This window comes from Apodemus sylvaticus, chromosome 2, assembly GCF_947179515.1.
Source record: "Apodemus sylvaticus chromosome 2, mApoSyl1.1, whole genome shotgun sequence".
Lineage (NCBI taxonomy): Eukaryota > Metazoa > Chordata > Mammalia > Rodentia > Muridae > Apodemus > Apodemus sylvaticus.
Genome location: NC_067473.1, coordinates 163,406,632 through 163,431,113, shown reverse-complemented (window position 1 = coordinate 163,431,113; position 24,482 = coordinate 163,406,632). Strand labels below are relative to the sequence as shown.

The 24,482-nt window shown below is 49.7% G+C and overlaps 1 protein-coding gene across 1 annotated transcript in view; it reads left to right on the top strand.

Annotated features, from left to right (window-relative positions):
- The first annotated feature begins 3,901 nt into the window (after positions 1-3,901).
- Prmt8 (protein arginine methyltransferase 8) overlaps positions 3,902-24,482 on the top strand; it is a 75,509-nt gene continuing 54,928 nt past the window's right edge. Inside the window, exon 1 of the mRNA XM_052172706.1 lies at positions 3,902-3,976. Coding sequence (XP_052028666.1) covers positions 3,902-3,976 — 75 coding nt within the window. The remainder of the gene's footprint in view (positions 3,977-24,482) is intronic.

Here is a 24,482-nt window from a genome sequence, read left to right as displayed (position 1 = left end):
CAGTTCCAGCACCGTGGAAGCAGAGGAAAAGCATCCTGGAATGCATGGAAAGACCCTATCTCAAAAGACCAGGGCTGGGACTGTGGCTCAGTGGTAGAGTGCTGAGCTAGCACCTGCTCTGATTGGAACCCAGCACTGGAGGAAAACATGCAGCTGTGTGTGCTTAGAGGCAGCTCTGTCAATAGTGGGACAGCCCCTGTGGCTTGGAAGGGACCGTCTACAGTTCTTGTCCTCAAATACCTGTGGATATTTGTCCTAAACAAGGCTCTCTGCTAGAATTAAACTCTTAAAAACTATTGATGCCCTGATCCACTGAGTAGCAATGCCCGAAGGAGAGGAAACCAAGCCCTGGTGTGTTAAAATCTCCCTAGGTGATCCCATCATGCAGCCAGGGTTGAGAGCCACTGTCCTGTTCTTGGAGCTGAGGTCATGTCTCCTACAGTTGTATGTGGAATCAGGCACCCCGGACTTCCTTCTTGACTGCATTCTGAGGGCAATTCTTTGAGGTTTGTTTGTTTCGGGGAATTTTCTCTGTGTTATGTTCATGGAGATACCTTAAAGACTAGGCAAAGGGACTGCAAGAAAATCTGTGCAGATATAGACTATAGCGGGGGGGGGAAAGCACTCTGTGAAGCTTAACTCAGGCTACAGGACAAGTTATAGCAAATGTTCGAGTAATCTCTGTGCTCTTGCCATCGGGTCAGCCTTATTCCGAGCAGTGTGTGTGCTTTTCAACACGTTCTGTTCTGTTCTGTTGAAAGTCTAGTGCAAGGGAAATGAGCCAATGGATCTTGGGGACCACTTGACCACAGAACACATCAAACACACACATGACAAGTGCTGAACCCCTTTATCACCCTCAGTCTTCCACTTGCCACTAGACTCTCTCCAAAAGCCTTCTGTTCTGTTCTTAGCAGTCAAGGTTACTAAACATTGAGAACCCATCAGAAGTTTGGTGTGTTCTGTTGCCTTGTTAAGGCCAGTTCTTATTAAGATTGAGGCACCAAAAGATGCCCAGTGAGGATCATGTGGATTAATTAAGATAATTAAGCTAACTTGATAAGAGAATATTCTGATACTCATGCGAAAGAGACAGAAAATGGCTGGCTTCTAATAATGCTACTATGTGTTTCATACATTATGGATTTTTCATAACCCTAGGAGATGGTGTTCAGTTAATTCTTGCATGGGCATACATGTTCGTGTGTGTGTGTGTGTGTGTGTGTGTGTGTGTGGCCTGAGCCATCTCTCTACCTCCAATATTCAGGAGTAATAAATCACCCCAAACTCTACCTTTCAAGGATTTGTGAATTTTTAATTAGGTGGGTGCACAGCAGGACTGAATCTCAGTTCCAAGAGTGGTTGAGGAGGGGCAGAACATCAACTGTGACAGGTCACCATGCTTTTCTCTCGTCACTGCAGAGCAACCTTGGTGGCCTAGATACCTCTGTGCCCCAGGCTGCCTTAGAGTTGGCATAGCAAACTCTTGCTGTAAAAACATAGCTCTCCATGTCCCTTTCCCATTCCAACAGGAGCTGTGTCTGTACTTGGGGAGAAGCCAAGCACAGTAAAAGATTTCAACAGAGAACTGAGGAAACACCCCCACTGAGGTTCTCATAGCAACATAATCACGCACAACAGCAGCCTATTTCGGTGGGAGCCGGCTTCTGCTCCCCTCCTCCCCTCTTAGTCACAGAATGGATGAACAAGCAGAAGGAGTGTGGGGTGGGGACAGTGTTGGGTTCAAAGTCGGGAGGCTGGGGAGCTGGTTTCTGAAGCCACCTCAGCTTGTTGAGGGACCTTAGACAAATGCCCCCTTCTCTTTCATCCGGAGTCCTTACCTGTAAGAGGACTGGCTCAACGTGTGGGTGGGAATCTTGCTATTCTAGTTTTATTTGATTGCCCAAGTACTAAGCCTCTTTTGAACCAGTCTTTCAGAGTCTTCTTATCTCAGAGATGATGCGTGGTGGTGGGGAGGTGGTGGGGAGGTAAAAGTCATTTTTAAGGTGCACTTATGTCCCCTCCCCCACACAACGTGTGGCAGGATGGCAGAATTGGGAGTGAAGAGGGACCAGACATTGCAGAAGACTCTGCTCATTCATGCCCAACTCGAATTCAGGTCTGTGGACTTGAGAAGGTTGAGGTGAATTTACTCTTGTTCTGAGATTATCAGTGCCATTAACCCAAGCTTCTTGCTGCATTTTCTGTAATCCTCATCTCCATCCTCTCCACACCTCCCCCCTGCCCAGTGTCTCTTCCCTTTGCCTGAGGATCTTGGTCTAACAGAAGTTATCTATCACACAGAGCCCAGCCGGGTTTTGGCCCTTTTCCTCAATGAACCTGGGTTAGTTGAGAACAGTCACTCTTACACTTCCTAGCTATCAAAGGTTATGATCAGACTAAACAGGGCGTTTGGTTTAAATAACTAAGGACCCAGATGAGCGGGCAGAACGCTTCCGGCACATCTGAGGTCCCGACCTTGACCTGTGAGCCAGAAAGCCTGAAGGTTCTGCTTTCCCTGAGATAGCCAGCTACAGAGTCCCGAGTATGGCCTCCCTCCGCCCCCCCCCCCATTGTTCTATCCCTCATTGCCTGACAGATGGCCCGAAAGAGAGAAGAAAGCTCTCAAAGTGAAGACAGAAATGCATTGTATAAAAATTCACACCCCCCGCTGCCGCCCAAACTCTCCCTTAAAAAAGGATCGAGAGAATCCTAATGGGTACGTGACATCCTCACGCCTCTCTCCCATAAAAGGGACTTGAGGAGAGGGTGAAGGTGGGGGAGGGGCTGCAGGGGGAGGGGAAGAGAACCTTGTGGGCCCGGTGTGGAGGTGGGAGGGGGGTGGGCACTGACAGGCAAGACCAAGGTAGGGGAGCTAGACCGCGGACCCTTTTATTGATTTGTTCCTGACTGGTTTCCCCAAGCCACCTCCGGTAGCCACCTTCACTTCAACGCGGTCCTCCTGAGAGGGGTTTGAAGGCCTTCTGGTCTTGGGTCCTGAAGGTGAAGAAATGCTAGATAGAGAAGGCCTAGAGTTGAAGGAGTTAAGGACTGCCCCCTCCCATCCAGACACCCACCCTTTTCACTCCCCAAACAGCAATCCGCGCCCGCCGGAAGGATCCAGGAATCGACAGGGGGTGGCGGGGGGGGCGGGGGGAGCGCGTAGACACTTGGTAGCCCTGGCTGAGTCTTGTCCGGTGCTCGCCCTGGTTAGAAGGACTTGCACTAGGCTGAGACCCTCCAGCAGCGTCGCGGACGCCTGCTTCCCGGAGCCTGGCGCGCGGCCCCGCGGCGTGCGCGCAGCCCTAGCCCCCGCGCCAGGTGTGCGCCGCGCCAGGAGCGCAGCGGAGCGCAGGCGGCCCCCAGACCCCGCGGTCCCGGGTACCGGGGCGGGCTGGGGGTCCCCGCCGTCAGCGCCCCGCCACCGCTCGCTCCCGCGCACCTCCCACCCCGCCCCCACTCACCCGCTCAGCCCCCGGGAGCGCCGAGCAGGACGCGTGTTGCTTCGCCCAGCGATCGGCAGAAGTTGGGAGAGTTGGCGTCCGCCTCCCGCCTGCCGGACTTCTGAGCCGCTGCCTCCGCCGGCGAGCCCGCGGGGCCGCCTCCCTCCCTCCCGCCCAGCCCGCCGCGCAGGGGAGAGGGGCGCGGAGGGGGTCGTGAGCGCGACCAGAACTTGCAAGTGTGCGAAGGGATGCGAGGCAGATGAAGAGCGAGGAAACGTGAACAAAGTGGCGACCGCAGGAGGGACTCCACAGAGCTCGATTGTCACGGAGGACGCTCCGGGAGAGGGGCTGGCTGGGATTTTCCCCCCTCCTCTTGCATTCTTAGGCTCTCTTTTAAAGCCACATCAGCCGTCTCTCGTTCTTTACTATCTCGAATCCCCAAACCCTTGTTGGCTCTTATGGGCATGAAACACTCCTCCCGCTGCCTGCTCCTCCGGAGGAAAATGGCGGAGAACGCAGTCGAAAGCACCGAGGTAAGGAGGCGACCGGGCCGGGGTTTTCGGCGACCCTGCCTCCCACCGGGACCCCTGTGTGCTGCTGCTGGTTGCTGCCACCACCTCCGCCGTGGTGCCAAACTTTCCCCATCCCGCTTGTCCCTGCCGAAAAAGAGAGAGAGAGAGAGAGAGAGAGAGAGAGAGAGAGAGAGAGAGAGAGAGAGAGAGAGAAGTGTAGGAGTGTGTGGGGGGCGACGGTGCACGTCTCAGCTCCTTTCCCCCTTGAAAATCTAAGAGTCGCTGTCAGCCCCATCACCCTCTCCTGCCACCCGCTGCTCCCTTCCTGCTCCCCCAAGTCCCAAACCTTGGGCAGCCTCACTCCCCTGTCCCTGTGCACTGGATTCCGACAGTGATCCCGGATCCCGGTTTTACGCAGAGCTGGGGTAGGTTATATTAGGGCCAGGTCTGCTCCCTGCAGTGCATCGGCTATCTCCCACCACTGCCTGGGCTTTTATCTTCAAGCTCGAGGCGGTCCCCAAGCTACGGGTCCCTGCAACAGCATGGAGAGCTCCCGGCCTTAGGGGGCTGACCTGGTGGCAGTACTAAGCACCTGCACCTGACCTCCCCGGCAGTCCCCAGTCCCCAGTCCCCAGTTCCCAGCCGGGCCGGAGGTCTGCAGTCCAAGGGTGCTGAAGGCGCCGCGGGAGAGCGGAATCCTGGGAGGGCGCACCGACCGCGGCCCCATTCAGCACCAGGGACAGCGCCCGCGCCTGCCGCAGCCTAGCCTGCACAAGCGAAGGGGGTTGAGAGCCCGGGGCTGCAGCGCGAAACGGGTCTGCAGCCACTTGTCCCGCATCAGCTTTTAAGGAGGCCGCTCTAGCTCCGCAAATGATACTCTTGCCCTCCGTCTTCGGCAGCCCTCACTGCCGCCCCATATCTGCCCTTTCTCTACTCCGGAGTTGGCCTTGAGCTGCAGAGAGCCCAGCGGGTCTTTCCGTCCCGAGCAAGTGTGCTCTTTCGCCTCGCTCTGACCCGGCTGTCATCACAATGGGATTGTTCCCTGGCTCTGGGCACCTGTAGTCATGGAGGCGATCGGCACGGGCAGCCCCCTTACCTTCACAGAGGAACTGTGCGCCGAGGTGGGGGTGGAGTGGGGTGTGTGTGATCATCCCTTATTCGGTGGCAGGAAAAAGACACGGAGCAAACTCCGGGGCTCTATTAATAGCCCAGTGTCTGGTGGGGCTGCCGTACATTTCACATACGGTAACCCATATGCAGCGTGGGGCGGGGATGGGGGTGTGGCGCGGAGACTGTCCAGGCCTTGCGGGAATGCAAAAACAATGTGAAGACCCTTCCCGGCCTTCTTTCCTAGAGGTCACAACTCATCCCCCACCTCACGGTATAGGCAGCAAAGCTTAAGAATGCCCATTCCTTGGGCACTAGAGGCAGCATGCTTCTGGCAACTGTCGATTTTAAAACAAACACGATCTGGGGCTTGAAGACGCGGGGCATACAGCAGCTAATGTCTTCTCCTTGAGTTAGGGCAAAGCCATTCTGCATGTCGTTCCCTAGCCCATCCTTTTCCCCACCCCAACCTGAGAGCAGGCAGAGTCTTTGAAACCCGAGTAATAGCACCAGACGCTCAGCATTCCCCTCCCCCTCCGCCCTCTGATCGCCCACCCGCGGAACAGGTTTCTAAAAATAGCTTGGAGTCTCAAGGCCGCGCACTGGTGAAGTGTTGGGCCAGCCAGCTTGTAGCAGTCCCTGCAACCCGGCAGCTATAGCTCTTCCCTGCTGTTTCCCTATCCCACCTCATCTTTACTTGTCTTAAAAAATATATAGAAAATAAAAATAAAAAAAAAAAGTTTTCGTGGGTCTTCATCCACCATCACCCGGACTGGCGCGGGGGGTCTAGTGCAGACCCGGGCCATGTTCTGCAGTGTGCAGTGGCGGCTGCGGCTCTCTCCACCTCGGTGAGGGTTAAAGGCGTCCGGAGCAGGCAGAGCGACGCGCGACAGGCTATTTTTACTTGCTTCCCCCGCTGTTCTGAGCTCCCCCTTCTCAGCAGTCGCACATGCCAGCTCTGCTCAAGGCATCAATGAAAACAGCAGTAGAGGCGGCGGTGGCAGGGACGGGGGGGGGGGGGGGGGAGAGGACGACAAGAGAGAGAGAGAGAGAGAGAGAGAGAGAGAGAGAGAGAGAGAGAGAGAGAGATGCATAAAGGTGACAAAGACCCAGCTGGGTCCCCTTAGACTACAATGAATCAAAGCAGGACAGGGGAGGTTCAGCTCTCCGCAACTAACTTCCTTGGAGAAAGGATGGAACACAGACTTGGTCAAACGTGCCCAGTGAGGCATACAGGCCTCGTGACTACTGCTTGGTTTTCCTCCAGGAACGGGCTGTTTTTGGAATAAGCTAGAAGCAAAGCAGTGCTTCCAAAGTGGGGTATTGAGGGGGTTGCATTGCCTGCACAGCTTAGGGGTGGCAAGAACACACTTGTGGATGTGTGGAGTGTAGAGGCGGGGCGGGGAAGGGGTGGGGAGAATGACAGCAGTTCCTGTCCAGTCTCTAGCAGGAACTCACTCTGTAGGGGGGGAGGGGGAGTAGGTTTCTAAGACCCCAGTGGCCTGGCTTTTGCCTTCAAAGAACTCACAATTAGTGAACACAATTGTGACTGGAGAGCCTGGTAGCATCTTTCCTTGCTTCTAGCAGGTGGTAACATACTCATTATGTTCCGTGCTCATAGTGAGGCTGTGGGAGAAGCGAGGGTTAGTATTGGTTTCTCATTTTTTTTTTTTTTTTGAGACCACAGAGTTGCCTGAGATCAGGCAGTGACTGTGGCCCCTGGTGGGTTGGATGGGGCTTGGGGTATGCATCGCCCTCACTTCCGATTCATTGCTCCTTGCTCTACTCTTGCTATTTCTAGTAAGATGCCATGTGTGAATGGGAGTGCGTGGGAGTGGGAGGAGAGGATCACTTTGGAAGGGAAAGGCAGAGGGGAGGGAGGCAGAGGGGACGGCAGTCACCAGGCGGGGGTGGGGTGGGGGAAGGTGATGGTGGGGGGGGGGGCATGTAGAACTCAAACTGAGGCTGTGACCACCATCTCCAGACCTGGAACAAGGTGAGAAGCTAGGGCATGGAGTCTCCAGTGTGAGGCTTTGTGGCTAAAGCTGGTCTTGCGTGCATCTCCATCCCCTTTGGTTTTGGTTTCTTAGAGGTGTTCATCCTTCCAAGCTGATTCTGCTCCTTGGAGGCGCAGAATCCCTGTGCAGTGTAGGGAAACACCAGGGCGATCCCTGTCCTCACCTCCCACTTTCTCTTCCACCTGACTCTCCTAGGACCACTCTTCTCTTTTGAGACAGGGTCTCCTATACCCCAGACAAGCTCTTGAGGAAGACTTTGAACTCCTTATCCTTCTGCCTCTACTTTCTGAGCCCTAGGCATGAGACACCACTGCATTGGGGTTCACACAGTGCTGGAGATGGAACTCAGGGCTTTGTGAATGTTAGACAAACACTACCAACCTCTTCAGTGTGGTGCTGGGGCTTTCTGTAACATCTGAGAGCCTCTACTCCCACTCTCTGCAGCCTACCCTCTGTGCCCAAGGCAGGCTCTTTATCTCCATGCTAGGACCCTAGCTCCCAGCAGCTGGCCAGAACTGGTCCAGTCTCACCATCTTAGCAAGATTGGTTTTGAAAGGACAGATCTGCTTGTGATAGGTCAGCTCTCTGAAAACTTAGGATCTACCCTGTTTCCTGCAGGGTACTGGGGTTCTTAGTGTGGTAAACAAGGCTCTTGAACACCTGTCCTATAGGAGACTTACAAGGCAGCTGAATTTATGCTGAATACTTTTGTGATCTTCCTTCCATCTAAGATGCTTCTTCCCATTCTCCTCTCTGGGGGAAAAAAGTCTTCTTCAATCTGCAAGATCTAAATAAAATGTTGCTTCCTCTGGGCAGCCTTCCCAGATCTCTCATTTAACCTCTATCCCTAGGGAGAGCGATCCATGGTTTCTTCTTAGGTATTTGTGATGCCTGTCTCTGACTTTTCCTGTCAAGAGATAATTGTCTTTTATATATGTTTATTTCTCCAATTGAATAGGCAACTTTGTTTCCTTTTCTTTTTTACTTGTCTTATTTTTAGCATAGTGTTTGCCACACAAATAATATGTAGATTGAATTGATTTATGTGATTAGAAGACACTTTTAGAGCCTTCTGACTTTCTAGAAATTGTAAGCACCTGTGTTCACTTATCAAGCCGAGGTCACCTGATATGACTGTAAGGCATTAAAGCAGGCAGGTTGGAGAGGCTACTGCAAGACTGAGGCTGTGACAATTTTTCTGAAAGCAATCAGACTTTTTATAACAGAACATAATGGCAATTTCTAAGATCAATACAGTTGTAGTTGCCAGGATACAGTCATGCTTACAAACTTTGCAGGGCACACAAAATTAATGTCTAAGACCAACTGTCCTGTCAGGCTTCCATACTTCCTTGACTTTTAAGGGAACATGCAGAGGGAAACAACGTGGCCAGAACACTGGAAGGTACATTGTAGCCCAAGAGAACCAAATCCCAAGCTGAGAACCTATGGCTCTCAAGGCAGCGAGGCCACCATGTCACCTGCACCCATCTCTGCTCTTACGATGTGCTTGAGCTAGTACAGTCCTTTAAAATTCACAATGGACAAAGATTATGGGGAATCCAGATGTTGTAAGTCAGACAAGTGATCGTACAGAGGAAACTGTATTTCATGTGGTATAGGCATCTGGATAGTCAAGATACCGTCAGGGTATTCCTGAACAACCTAAGAAGTATTGAGGGGAAAATGTTATATTTACTCCTACCAATATAATAGCAAAATGAGCTTTAACTCATACATCATCTACAGTATAGCCAGAAAATAGTGGGGGCCAGTGAATGAATCCAGCTATGACAGCAAATACTGCTCAAACCCCAAAGCATTCTGGTATATTGTGGTTATTCATGGACCTGTTCAATACTTGGTAATCATTGCCTCTTGCCAAGGGATATTCATCTAAGAAAAGATAAATGTGTTCATCACAAGGTCCTCTTATGAGCCAGTAGGTTAGTGGGCCCTTCTCTGTTTTGGGTGCACTGTTAATGGTTGGTGACTCCTTGTTTGGGGATCCATCACCCTAAAGGAGAATACCAGGGATAGAAAAAAACAGCTTTAGCAATACTCATTTCCAAGACTGCTTCTCGAATGTTCTTTTGACTTGCTGACCCAGAAAGAGAATCATCGCAGGCTGAGGGAGACCCAGTGATGACTTGGTCTGGGTACCTGTGAGAGCTGCTGTTGCAGTTACAAGTTTAACTGAGCTGATATCTAGAGCGGTGCATACACGTGCAAGGTTAGGCTAATGACTATTAGCTTCAGCTTCCGCTTCTGTTTCCATTATACCAATGTCCAAAAACTGTGTGGCTGGGTAAGAGGAGGCAGGAGTGGCTGTTTCCCTGAGGGTGGTCTGCCTCTACAACTCTGAAGAATTTAGGCACCAACTACCTGTTCAGACCCTGGAGCTGCTGGGTTTTCAATTCAGTTTTAGGATCCCTAGATGTGTTGCTGTGTTGAATCAGTCATGTCAGAAGATTGTCTTGATGATTAAACACATTCAGGTTTGCAGGGGGTTAAGATATTGGCTTGTTGCCAGCCAACAATTGATGTCTGACCACTATTCTGTGGGTCAAATTATAAGAACCTTGCCAGGAGTTGGGTCTTGGTGGACTCTTTCTTCCTTGCTTCTCTTGTTGAAGCAATGGCCCCCTTTCCATATCCCATATCCATTTCTGTTCTTCAGCAAACACTGATTTCAACCCTGAAGTGAACTCTGGAGAATTAAGAAGATACCCACATGGCCTCCCCTCCCCCTCTGGCAAATTTGGCTTTGTAGAGAGTCCTAAATTGGCTTTTGGCTGTCAAAGAGGGTGAAACACAACACTCCTATCTGCAGTTCTGGAGTGAGCTTCATTTCCTCCTCTTTGCTAACTGCAACGTGAAGTGATTCTCACATACCAGTGTGGAACATGCAAAAAATCTGTAAAAACACTACTTACACCTTGGGCTGTACTGTGCCAGCAGGGAAGAAATGGGCAGCCTGACAAAGTGTGGGCTGCCAAGGTAGCTGCAAGAGGCTATTGTGTGTAAGAGACACGGGGGTTCCATCCATGCAGACTGAAGCAGTCAATGGATGGACAGGGACCTCCAAACAGTTGCTTTGCTATTGCTCTTGCCTCTGAATGCTCTTACCCAAGATGCCTAGCGGCCCACTCACGGGTTCTTGTCAAAAGGTTTCAGAGAAAATGGTTTCCTGAGTTTTCTAGTTACTTCATTTTTGAGGAGCTCTTCCTGGAATTGGAGTCTCTTCTCTTAAATTCTGATGACAGTTACCTTTGTAAAACTAGGTGGTTTGGTTTCTAGCTAAGGGTTTAGCAGCTGCCTCCTATCTTTTCTTTCTTTCTGAGACAGGGCCTTACTATGTACTTCCAGATAGCCTAGAACTCTTTATATAGACCAGGCTAGACTTGAAGTCACAGAGTTCCACCTGTCTCTGCCTCTCAAGTACTGGGATTAAAAGCATAAGGCACTAGGCTACACCTGTGGCTTCTTTTCTAGATTGTGTCCAAATCCCACACCCAATCTGTCTGCTACTCAGTGATCAGCCTTCGCCCAGGGGCCTTGTGGATGGTAGTGTGTGAGAAGGCTCCTCTCCTGTATCATCCCGCTGGTTGGCTCTTTCACACATTAAATGCTTTTTCACATTTCACTTGTTATTAGAAGTTTCCCAAGTATCGTGGCTTTCCCAGATTTGTAATGGGCTACCCATATGTAAAGAGCCACGTCTTTTCGAGTGTTATTTGATGAATACAAACAGTTTGATCTGCGCCCCCTTTTCATAATGTCACCATCTTAAAGTGGAAAGAAACTCAATCTAGACAAAGAGAGAACACTGTTCCGTGTCATGGCCTTTGGCAAACACTCCTTTAGTCTTAGAGCAATGGAGCTACCGCCCCTTCTAAAGAGAGCATCAGACTTGTGGCTCTGACTTTCAGATGTTTTCCGGTATGTTTTGACCCATAGCATCATCCGAAGCTTGTTTTTTTTCCCACAAAGACCTTGGTAATTGTGCACAAAGAGACTCCATCATCTTCACCTGACCCTCAGGTGCCCAATCACGCATTCCATCCTATGGGACACTGTAAGGCACATGCTATTCCCACTGTGGAAATTACTATGACTGAGATTATGATGGGACCAAGACCTCAAACTTTGACTATCCAGTCACCAAGACCTACATTTTGTCCACTCATGAGTCTGGCAAGACATGGTCAAAACCTAAACAAGAACTGAAAAATGAAGGCAAAGGAAGGGAGAAATCACCAGAAGAAATAAGGACCTGTGAGCTTGGGAGACATCCAGAGAGAGACCCGGCTACTTTTTCTTTTCTAGGTATGGTCCTGTGGTCTCTGCCACTGTCTCACCACCTTCACCTCCACAGTTTTCACTAAGACCCTGAGGATAACAAGGATACGTCATAATGTGTGGTGGAGACAACTATCTCCCCTTCCTCTATGCACATGCAACTCATCCTGGAGACTATGTTGATGGACCAGGAAAAGGCACGCCTGTTTACTAAAGCACACCACTTTGGAAGTTAATCTCAAGGCGTCATCTTTACATCCGGACTCTAAGCTAGCTGCTGCTTAGTGGGGATGCCATGAACACTAGAGACAGTTTTGCTGTTTGTTTGGTCTTTGAAAGATCTTTTTGGTTTCACCATGTATTTGCATTTTTTACTGGTGTTGTAGCAGAGTACCACATACTGGGCGGCTTAAAACAGAATAAATTTGTTTTTTCACAGTTCTGGAAGCCAGGAGTCTGCAATCCAGATGCCAGTAGAGTTGGTTCAGTCTGGAAGCTTTGGCGAGCATCCTTTCCTGTTCCTTCCCTTTCTCTTAGCTTTGTGGGGTTGCCAAGTACGCTGGGCATTCTTTGGCTTGTAGACATAACATTCCAATCTCTGCCTCCATCTTTACAGGGAGTGTGTGTGTGTGTATGCAAGTTTTAGAAGGCCATGTGCCACATTGGATTAGCCATCCTCCCCCATTGTAGAGGGACTTCATCCCATCTTGATCATTTCGGCTATGATTACAATCCCAAATGAGGTCACTGTTTTAGGATTTCTATGGCTGTGATATAATACCATAATCAAAAGCAACTCAGGGAAGAAAGGGTTTATTTCATCTTAGAAATCCCAAGTCACACTCTATCAACTGAAGGAAGTCATGGCAGAAACTCAACGTAGGAATTTGGAGGCAAGAACTGAAGCAAAGGCCATAGAGGAACGCCTCTAATTGGCTCATTCCCCAAAGCTTGTTAAGTGTGCTTTCTTGCATAATCCAAAACCACCTGCTCAAGGGTAGCAGCACCCATGGAGCCTCTCACATCAATCATTAATCAAGAAAATGCTCCACACACTTGCCTACAGCCAATATGATTGAGGTCTTTTCTCAGTTAAAGTTCCTTCTCCCAGATAACTCTAGCTTACGTTAATAACAAAGCAAACAAACAGCAAACAAACCAGCAACAAAAAATATCCAAGCTCATCGAGGGCAGTCACTTTTATAAATACAGGGGCTCAGAAGTACAAAACATTTTTTGATCACCCAATATAATACTTGCTGCATAGTAAGCCTAAGACCTGGCTGATGAACACTTGAACGAATGGTCGATTTCCAAAGCAGCTTATTTCGTCACCCCTCCCCCTTCCTCTCCTCCCAGTGATGTCTTTCCCTTCACCTAGCTGCACACCTCACCCAGGGTCTCTTTGTGTGTGTGTGTGTATGTGTGTGTGTGTGTATGTGTGCGTGTGTGTGTTTTCTCCCTCTCGAGTAATAGCAATTATCACACGAGCTATCATGTTTATTTAATGTTTACATTTTCATTTCCATTGGTCACAGTAAATGCTGTATGGACACCATTTTCCTTACCAGCAGCACTACAGAGCAGCTCTTACCAACTGCAGTTTGTGATTGAGGACATTGTAGCTTGTGATAGTTAATTGTCTTGACCAAGAGTATACAGTTGGTGGGAAGCTGGGGTGTAATGCTTTGAGTTGGAATGCGTTCTCTTCTTGACACCGGCCCTCTCTCTGCCTTCCCCTAAACCTGGAGCTTGTCAATACAATAAGGCAAGATCAATTGGATCCTAGCAAGCCCAGGGGTCCTCCTATCTCCAGCCCCCTTTTTAACTTGGACTCTGAGGGTCCAAATTCAGGTCCTCATGCTTGCACAACAATAACTTTACCAATAATGCCACTTCCAACTCTCCTTCTCCTTTTTAGTCACACTCCTAACCTCTATCTCATCTGGCCTTTCTTCTCTCCTCCCCCACCAGCTCCTACCCACCAGATAAATTTGTAGGCTTGGGAAGGAGCTCACAACTGATTGAAATCTGTAGAACCTGTAACTGGATTGGCGGGTTTGCTCCCCAGGGATTTGTTAAGGATTGGGTTAGTTCCCCAGGGGATTTGCTTTGGCTTTGCCAGCAGAGCTGATTTAGTGGCAGAGTTGTGAGCTGAGTTGTCCAGCTACTCCCAGATTGCAAGGGTCAGCCTCTCAATACTTATTGAAAGTTAAAGCAAGAGCTACGGACTTCTAGGCCTAGAGTGGAAGTTGAATGCGGGCTCTTGGCTTCTCTGCCTAATGTGTAACCTTATCTATTTGTCAGCTCACAGGTTACTTCTTATATCCATGCCCAGCATTCACCTACCATCTACAACTGCACTTCCTCCCTTGGGGCCATTCTGAGCTTTGTGGGCATGACCATGCAAATATAGTGTTTATGCAAATACAGCCTGAGGTTTGGGCTTAGGAGCCTGAGCTATCGTTAATCACCCGGGCTTATCTGGTAGATTCTTAAAGTAGGAGCAGACAAATAAAGAGCCTTAGCTGGTGACATCATGCAGTCAGGGCAGCACAGGCAAGAACTGAGCAGCTGAGAGAAGGCTCAAATTCAGGCCTTCCAAAGACAGCTGGAGACAGGACCCCAGTTGCTTGTTGCTCTGGGGCCCACTGCGCCCGTGATAACAGCCTTGCAATGGGAAGATGGGGGTTCTCTGCAACCCACGGGCCAGCCTACTGCACTGGGGGCTCATACTCAGCTCTGGAGGGTCAGCACTCTGGTGCCCGCTAACAGCTATGACAGAAGTGAAATCTCAGCTCCTCCCTGCAACATCTGATGGAAATGGAGATGGAACATCAGTCTGCCAGACTATGACAACCCCCAACCTGTCCCCTAAAAACAAACAAACAAACAAACAAACAAATAGGCTACCCCTTCTTGTTAATCTCTCTGTACAAATGCAGCACTTTGTGTTAACAGAACTGAGGAATGAGGGGAGGGGAAAAGATTAACAGGAAGAGGGAAGTCCACAGGACAGATTGGATGGTTAATTAATGATTCAAGACTCCCCCCCCTCTTGGCCATAAACCCTTAGGAGAAAATACTTGTGCTTGGCCTGACCCAGGCTGGTCTGGTTAAGTAGGACCAAATTGGGCTAATGTCACTACAAAGGGAGTGGCAATTAGCAAATTCATCAATTAGGGCCCCATTTGCCACTGCATTGTGGGAGATAATTTCCTGAGATGAAGCAAAGTGGTAGCCTTTCAAGACTGGGGCTCCCAGAAAATGAAAGACTGGGGATCCCTGCAGATGCATTCGATTCAAGGACTCCATCTCTCCCTGACAAAGCAGTTATGACAGCAATTCTCTGAAGAGGCTTAATCAGAGAGTCCACAAATGATTACAGCCCATCGCAAGTGCAGATAGGATCTTAACTGGGGACAATCCTGTGTTAATATTAACACACATCCCTTCTTTTGCCAAGAGGTGCATGGGCACACGAGGCAATCTGAGGCCTAGTTAGTGGCAGAGTGAGGCTACATCCAAGCCCCGCACATAGGTAACAATCTCCTTTTGTTATAATCTCTTTTTATGTCCCTTTGCTCAAGTTATAGCTGAGGGGTCCAATGTGCAAGAGTGTGGTTTGCAGCATCAGTTTTGAGCTTTTATCTCGTTTTCATCCCTGTGGGATTATAAAGCACACTTTATGGGGTAGCCAGAAGCATCACATTTAATAATGACTTCGGACATAAAGAAACCTGACAAATGTTTTCTTCTTTTCCTTCCTGTTGGAACCTCACTCGCCCAGCTTTTGTTTTGCTGTTAGTGGAAGATTTATAGTTCTGAGTGAGAACGGTTGCTTCTAAGGTTCTAATAGGAATGAGAGAACCCTGGCTGGCTGTGGGAGTGGGGGAGGGGTGCGTCTGTGTCTGAGGGGGTAGGTACGGGCACAGACGAGCTCCCTCACGTCCTTACACACTCACCCTGCGTGTGTGACTTGAGCTCCATTTCACCCAGTGCACAGAGGACAGTGTGAATGGCTGTCTGAGAACAGAGGTGGCTGAGGTCTCCGCACGCACCGGGGATGTTCCACGCGGGGCGTGGCTAGAGTAGGCTGGTGAATTAGTTCTCTTTCCCATCGCTGTGATAAAAATACCAGACAAAAGCCATTTAAGGCAGGGAGGCTTTATTTTGGCTCACAGTTTGAGGGTACAGCGTGGCGTACCGAGGGTACACGCGACAGCTGTGGCGTCGGGGAGGGGGGGGCAGGGAAGGAATAACTTCGAGGCAGCTGTTCCCGCTGCGTCCATGGAGTCAGGAAAAAGAGAGCTTGATGCTGGTGTTCTGTTTGCTTTCTTTTTTTTTTTATTCAGTCCACGTCCCCAACCCATAGGACGCGCTGCCATCCATATTTAAACCAATCTAGAAACTCCCTTAAGACACCCCCCCCGGGCCCCCAGGGGTATTATTATAGGTATCTCTAGACTCTGTCAAGTTGATAGTCAAGATGAACTGTCACAGGCAGCTGTGGGAACAGCTGAGGCACAGCCTCATGGAAAGAGCGCTGAGTCTGGGGTTAGAAAGGCTTGGGAGCCTCGGAGCCTCAGCTCTACCTTGCGTGCGGTAAGGTGCAGCAGTCTTCCTAAGGTAAGGGCTGGGGTCTGGGCTGCCTCTTCTCACCCCGAGGCCTCCTCCAGATGATCTCCTCCTTGCTCCTGGCTTCTCCGGGTTTGTGTGAGCTTCGTGCACTCGGACGCTTCGTCCTCAGGGTGGTGGGAAAGGATGATGGACCTTTGAAATGTGGGACTGGGGAATAAAGATGATCAAATCGCGTGATAGATGTGAAAGAAATTATCTTCGTGAAACCCATCTCTATGTGACAGTTACAGAGACAGAGGGCTGGGGCAGAGTCGGGGGTACTTGAGTCTCCTGGGAAGTGCTCCCAGCAGACTAGGGGACTATGGTCTCGGTCTGTTTCCTGATTTGAGAGGAAGTGGGTTACTTCTATGTGTACTGCAGCCATAATATGTTTCTGCTGGTCTTCCCTCACCAGAGGCCAAGCCAGTGTAGCAGCCAACTCAAACTCTGAAGCTTGAAATCGTGCGCTGTGTAAGTCCCTTTTCATGAGTAGCCTGTGTTGGGTGTTTTGTTATAGTGCTGCACAGCTGACTTCTGTGGCTGTCTTTCTGGTTCACCTGCAGCTGCTTCTCAACCTCAGAGCTGCATCTGAGCTTTCTCCTCTAAGGTCACCCCACATGTCTGACACCCACAGGACCTTCCCATCAGATGTCTCACTGGACTGCCAAACTCTTCAAGGGTGTATGCCTGGTCTTCCTTCCTTCCCTCTAACTTGATTGTCCTCATCTTGCTGAGTATTAAGTCACCAGACCTAGAAACCTAAACTCTTTGTCATTTCTCCTCAACAAGGCCTGAAGATTCTGCTTAAGAGTCTTTTGTATGCATGTACGCATATACGTCTACACACATGCATGTACATGCATGTGCCCATATATACATGCATATATATATACAACAAGAGACAGCAGAGAAAACCAGAGAGGCCCTGGAAAAGCCTGGCTGGAGGCAAGGGGCTAAGAGTTCAGATCTACCAGTGTGTTTCCTCTGCTTGGTCTGTCATCCCTGGCCACTTTGGATCTGCCTTGTCCTGAGGCTCTGCCCAGGGAAGTGGCTGTGATGCCCCGCATTGGCCACTGTCCTTGTCATTCTGACTTATACAGCCTAAGGGAGGAAACATTTGTTCTGGCTCGTAGCTTCAGAGCGTGCCACCTACGATGGTGAGAGAAGCATGGTGGACCAGCTCTGTACCTGTGGGAGCTTGTGGGCCTCAGGGCTGAATCAGGAAGCAGAGAGAACCAGCCTGGACGTAAAGGGCCAAATATAACCTTCAAGGTGTAACACCAGCAACCCACTTCCACCAAATAGGGCCTATATCCCAAAGGTCCCATGACCCCTCAAAACAGCACAACCAGTTGGGGATCAAGTGTTCAAACACATGACCCTGTAGGGGACATTTCCCAAAGACACTGTCAGACTTTGCTGCTTCTTTGGATCAGGCTTCTTTGATGCACACCTGCTCTTGGTTCAGTATTGCTTTTTGACTCTTTTATCTGCACAGTTAAAAATAGATCCTCACTACTCTCTCGTGTAAAGAAACCCAAACTGCGTGGGCAGCTAGCACCGCAGAGCCCTGTGATCTCTGCCGCAGGCCACTCTGGTGGCTTGTCTCGTAGGCTCTGTTGAGCCTGCTACATTGTAGGCCACAGGATCTGGCAAGGCCACTGGGGACCTGTCCTGAGCCCCAAAGATGAGCTGCAGTGATATGGTTGGTACCCGATATAGCCTAAGGGAGGAGACATTAATACGATCTATAATCAAAGCAGAGAGCCAACTAAAAGGCAGAAGCCCTGCTCTGGTGGTCTGGATTCTGTTGTTGGAGGCCATCAGACAGGGAGCATGGTACCTTCTCTGAAAAGCAGGCATGGTGGTTCTTATCCAACCTGCTTTATGGAGTAACCCTTTAATAACCAGGGACAATGGCATCAGGACTTTTGGAAAATGTGCTGTTATGGAAGACCACGGTCTGCCAGCTCATTATGCCTTTAGTGGGAATTAAATAATTTTAGGAGGAGGTTCACAGGATTCAAAAACCAGAGTTAGATTCCCACTCGACGACTGCTTACTTACTCTCTGGGCGGCCTTGCTCAGACTGTGTTTGTCCTCCAGAGTACTGTGAAGCCAGGGATCACGAGGTCTGAGGTTTTCAGCTTGCCTGTCACCAGAGTTCTGATACTAGCCCAGTGCCCAGTAGAGCATGCGTCCTCTGTAGGGTCCTGCCTGGTTAAGTCTCCTTACATTTTGGCAAGTGAAGAAACCTTAGATTCTTTAGCCCTGCTAAACGTCTTACTCAGGAGGAAGGGACAGGTCCCATGGTTTCTGGAGGTCCTTCTTGGAGTTCCCATGCACTAATCTGTTCTTCCAAGGACAGTTTTCAGTGACTCCAACTAAACCCCAGGGAGCAGCCACCTCTTCGTGGTGCAGTCAATCGGATCTCCTCATGTACTCCATCGTTCCCAGACATCTTTGCTCCAGCTCTGAGCATCGTGCATGTCATTTCCCACTGCTGGCCCCTTTCAAGCAAGCAATCTGACAAAGGGAGCCAGGAGCCGAGGACGGAGAGCATCAAATGTCAGCGGCCTTGGGACTGTGTTTAATAATGGCGGTGAATTCAGTCCCACGCCTGCCTCACGCAGACCCACGCCCTACTGTGCACCTTTTAAAAGGCTTTTATTCCATCCAGCTTTAGACGATGAATAAGACACTGTGGTCTGTCCTCTAAGGAGCCTAAAGTGACTTAGTGGATCTTGGGATCTTTCTCCAGCCTCAGTCCAGAAGGACAAGGAGGATCTGGACAGAGAAGGGGGCAGGGCAGACGTGACTGCCCCTGGATGACAAATCGCTCTGTCTGAATCAGAGAGTTGGCTTTGGGGCCTGTGTCAGGTGCAGTGCCCATCTTCCAGGTGCTTTTGAACTCACTGTACTTTACTGAGCCCTGCAAGGAGGAGGAGGTACCTCAGCCCTTTCTGAGGACCAACGAGGCCAGCACCTGGTTGGCTTAGGGTTGGAGCTGGCTGTGGCTCTGGGACAGTCTTGGCTCATCAGAGCTGCCAGGAATGCCAAGGGAACAGCCTGGTATTGGCTGCTGCTGCTGCTGTTGCTGCAGGGTGGGGGTGGGTGGGGTGGGAGTGGCTGGCCTAGCCAGTGGAGACTTTCTGTCTACATAGTTTTCTCTGAAGGAAATGAAGCAGGCTGCTAATCTTAAGTCTGCTCCTCCTGTTCACTGTCCATCTGTCACCAGGACATTCTGTGAAACGTCCTGTGGAGAGCTGGCCCCTGATTGTCTAGGTCTGACCTAGGGTAGGGGCAGCATCGGGGAAGGAAGAGAGCACCCTCACCTGTATAGCCCTTGTTCCTTCTTTGTGTGGTCTCTACAGACCAAGGCTCCTTTTATGAAATAAAGTTGTCACCTAGCTCTTTCCCCGAGGAACGTGGGCTCTGAGTTCCAGCAACTTCTCTCTTCTCACCTGAGATCTAGGGGTCACTGCAGAACTCCTACAGATCCTGCTTCCACTAAGCCATGTTCACAAACAGGAATAACAGAGCCTCACTCTGGGCTAGGAGCAGGCACCTTTCAAAGCACCCAGTAGGGATCACCCACTTTTTATCTTCAAGAATACGCATCCTAATGCCAGTTTATAGATGAGGATAAAGCTGTGACCCAGATACCTTCAGGCAATCTTCCCAGATCTAGCAGTCACATAGCTGGTTCCAAGAGAAACAGCCACTTTCTAGAACCTGCATGCCCCGCCCCCTGGTTGCTCTGGTATCCCCTGTGCCAGTAACAACAACATTTACTGGGGCTTTTAGAACAAAGCTTTTCCCAGGGCAGACCAGCTGGATTCAAAAGCTCTAGAGGCAGGGTCAGTAATCTCCTCCGTAGGTGGTTCTCAGCTTACACCGGTGAACTGCAAACTCCCAGCACCCATCACTAGCCTTCACTGGAATTCACTGGCTCCATTATCCACCAATCAGGACCTTTACCATTCTCAGCCTACTTAAGTGAACAGGTTATCCTAAAGCTCACTCATTGGCCTTGGCCTTGGCAGTTTCTTGAAGCTTGTGTTTGTCTGGGACTATTCCTTTAGCCTGCTTCTTAGAACTGTGTACATATTTCTCCTAGATTGTCTTTTATTGCTTTTCTCCCTCATTATGAAGGCAGTGGTCCTAGATAATGGGGAGGAGTGGGTCAGGCCTGCCCATACATACATGGTTCATTTGGCTTCTTGGAGGCTACCATTTAAAAATTAGCAAGCGTGTGATCAGAAGATAATAGTATGGGTCAATGGCCACTGCATAGAGGAAGGGCCCATTTGCCCATCACTCTGCTTAGCAAAGGTGGGTGAGGTTACCTCCTTTCTCACCACATTCATGTAGCCCTTGGAAATGCTAGCTTGATCTTAATGGTGGCTCACCTAGTCCCCCTGTTTTAATAGATAGGAATCTAAGATTAGAGAGAAGGAAGATAGATTCAGGGACCCATGTGGACTTAGGGGCCAAGCTGGGACTAGAAATGAGACCCTGGCCCAATATCAACTTTGAGGCTGAGGCTGTGCCACTGAGCCTCCTCGAACAGCCCAAGTAGAAGCTTGCCTCAAGACCTTTATGAGCCTAACTGAAGAACAGTTTTCACATGGTCATGGAGATGGACTATGAGTGCTGTGACTCATACACAGGGTCAAAGTTTGTGTCCAATCAGGAGGCCAGGGAGGTACTTAATGAAGAACTCCAAACACTACCTCATGGGGTCTAAAGGAAACCTTGGCTGGAGAGTGCTCCGGGGAGGAGGGTCTGTCATCATTGGCCACTTATGCCTACGGCTTTCGAGCAGCACTGACTCACGTCTCAGTCAGAATACAGGAGGTGGTTTCTTAAGGACGGAGCTCAAGCTCTCCTGTCTTCTAACTTGACTTAGCTAGTTATTTTCTCTGGATCTCATTTTCCTTCTTCTTCCTTCAGAAGATTTGTGGGAGGGTCAGACGAAGGAACATTAACAAAGCCCTAGCACCAGGGCTGCTCTGCGAAGGGTGGCTGCCTTTCTGGTTGTGATGGCGACGGTTGCTCAGGGTTGCTGAATGCTTGCCTCTTATCTGAGACTCGAAAAGCAGATCCAGGCTGCAAGCTAAGATTAAGGTCAAAGAAAGCAAAGAGCGGGATCTCAGCCCTGGCTCTCTGGGATGACGCCCAAGGAGCGAGGGGAAGAGGGTGAGGTAGCCCTGGCTCTCTGGGATGACGCCCAAGGAGCGAGGGGAAGAGGGTGTAGTAGATTCTGAAGAAGAGGGACTAGAAGTGCAGTCGATTAGCCTCAGTCACCTCCTCAGGGCTCTTTGTCCACCCATCCATTTGTGTACTCAACAAATGGAATTTTCTGATGACAAGAGGATGTGATCAAAACTATCTAAGACATGGCCCTATGCCCCATGTGATATGTGTGAGTATGTGTGAGTGTGTGTGTGTGTGTGTGTATGTGTGTGTGTGTGTGTGAGAGAGAGAGAGAGACAGACAGACAGAGACAGAGACACAGAGACAGAGACAGAGTGTATGTGTGAGTATGTGTGAGAGTGTGTGTGTATGACTGTATGTAAGAGTGCATGTGTGTGCAAGAGTGTGAGTGTATGTGAGTGTGAATGTGTGAGTGTGTGACTGTGTGTAAGAGTGCATGTGTGTGTAAGAGTGTGTGTGTATGAGAGTATGAATGTATGAGGGTGTAAGAGTGTGTGTGTGACAGAGTGTGTGTGAGTGTAAGAGTGTGTGTATGTGTATAAGAGTATGTGCATGTGTGTGAGTGTGTATAACAGTGTGTGTGAGTGTGTGTGAGTGTGTGAGTGTGTGTGAGTGTGTGTGTAGTGCACATGCATGTGTGTGAGATAGGCTCACTCTATCGTCCAGGCTAACCTGGAACTTACTCTGCAACCCAGGCTGGCTTCAAACTCAGAGCAACCCTCCTGCCTCAGTCTTTCAAGTGATGGAATTACCTTGTGCTACCATGTCCTTGCCATTTTGAGACACATCAAAGCCCCAGCTTTCTTTTTACACAGCACAGAAGCCTTCTTGGATGGACTGTGCTCCATTGGGAGATGAAAAGTCCCGGTGTGCTCTCTTGTGGGGAGGGGATGGTTACATAGAGAAGTGAGCCCATCACATTTAACTAACCTTGAAAACTCAGCAAGGGTGCCCAGGTGTGAGTTGAACAGGTAAGTGGACAGCAGGGAGGGAGAAGGTGGTGGTTGCAAGCAGAGGAAGGTGCAGAGGCCACAAGGCCTGTCACGGTCTTAAGGAACCAAGCCCAAGAAAGAAGTCAACTTCAAATCTTCACTAGTGAACTTAAACTTTGCCCACAGGTTTCTCTTGACTCCAGCTTCATCTCCATCCTCATGGACCTATGTCTGCTGGGTGGGGCAGGGCTCAGCCCAGCTTGGGCATGGAAGAGGGTCCTTTTGTCCCGACTGAGGCTAAGAACACATCTCTAGGATTTGCAGCTCCTCTCTGCACCATCTCTCTTGGCAATCGGCTAAGGGACCCCCCCCCATCCATTCACATACCTAATAGGGATTTATCGACCACCCACTCGGCATGAGGCACAGTGCTCAGCACCAGTGCATCTGGACCAGAGCAGTAGCTGGTGCTCAGACCCTGAATGAGGAGGAGTCTGCGGTGTGTGTGGAGCAGCAGGAAGGGCAGGGTAACAGAGGCCAGACAGCCCTAGGTGGGTGCAGAAGATGCAGCACCTAAGGTTTTGCAGAGGATGCAGGGGTTTGGGCACGCCTTTGTGGCCTCAGGCACTCCAAGGGTTGTCACAGGCACTTCTGACCTTCCCAGGTCTTGGCACTGGCTTTACTCCACTTCCTATGTGACTGTCCCCACACTCAGGATCTGAGCTATTCCTTTGGAGAACAGTCTTTGAAACTGGTCCTTCTTCTCCCTACTCCTTTCAGGAAAGAGGCCTGATCAGTGAGTTCACCCAAAAGCGCCGGGCATGCATGTGGCTCATAGACAAACACACAAGCAACACACACAAATATAAATAAGTGAATCTAAACAATAAAAACTAAAAACAAATCATGTTGCCAGTCCCAGTAGAGTCTCTGAGGTTGCCCCTCTTAATGGAAGAACTCTCAAAACTTCTTTCTGAGACTCTACAAGCCTTGGTTGGCTCAGTTGTGTTATTTTACATTATCTTCAAAGCTCCCACAAAAGAGTTTATAGAGCTCCACTTACTCAATGGCTTGCTTCTTCAGCCCAGAGTTCAATCTTCCTGAAGATAAGTGGTCTAGCCTGCAATGACCTGGGCACCAACGTTGTCTTGGGTTTCTGTGGCTGTGATAAAACATGACTAAAGCAACTGGAGAGGAAAGAACTTACTTCATCTTACACATCCACATCATCGTTACTGAAGGACACAAGGGCAGGAATCCAAGGCAGGAACCGGAAGCAGAGGCCATGGAGGAGTCCTGCTTGCTACCTTGATCCTTCTGGTTTGCTCAGTCTGCTTTCTTACACAACGTTGGACCATATGCCCAGGGGTGGCATCACCCAAAATAGACTGGATACTCTGATGTCATCACTAATCAAGAAAACACCTATGCTTGCTTAGAGCCAGATCTTACAGAGGAAATTTTCTCAGTTGTGGTACCCTCTTCCCAGGTGACTCCAGTCTGTTTCAAGTTAACAAACAAACAAAAAAAAAAAGGGGGCCAAACAGGGTAGAAGTATATACTCTAAGTATATATGTGCCTCCAGGGAATATTGAAACATGTGTGTGGCAGGCTTTGCTACAAACTGTAGATATTGTGCTGTGTTTTTCTGATTCTCTGAAAGTCTGATTTTTTTTTTATCTGGATGCCAAACACTATGGTTTCTTGCTGTTGTGGTTAGGCTAGGTATTTTTAGGTATTTTGTATTGGGGGTGGTTAACAATGAAACAGTCTCAGTATTCATAATTTATGGACTTTCAACATTGGTTTGGAGGGCAAGAAGCTTCCCGGCCCTGTGAACCCTGCAGATTAGTCACCCCGTCCATTTGGGGGTGTCTTCTCTTGGTTTTATGTGGTTCCTTCACATTCTACACGTGGTCAGCCCTGGCAGAATCCTTGGGAACTCTCAGCGGAACTGCACATCCTCCTGAGAGTGCTTCCCCAGGACTTTGCTTTAAGAACTCCTGCCTTGCCGGCATTGGGGTCCTTACCTCCACCTCTCTCAGCATCAGAGGTCCATCAGCTCTGCCTGGTGTGGACTCTTTCCTGCTGTGCTGGGATGCTTCTCCCGGGCCATGCTGGGACAACTCATCTCTCAGGCATCACCTTGTCCCTTGCTTGGTATTCAATGGCATGGGAACGGACGGGTCTCATTCAGTATCCCTGGCCATCGTGGAACTGTATATCAATCAGACAGGTTACATCCGCCTCCTGAGTGCACCAGCACACCCAGTCGAATCCTTTTGTTTCTTATGTTCCATTTGCCTTTTTAAAGAGTTGCTGGGATTA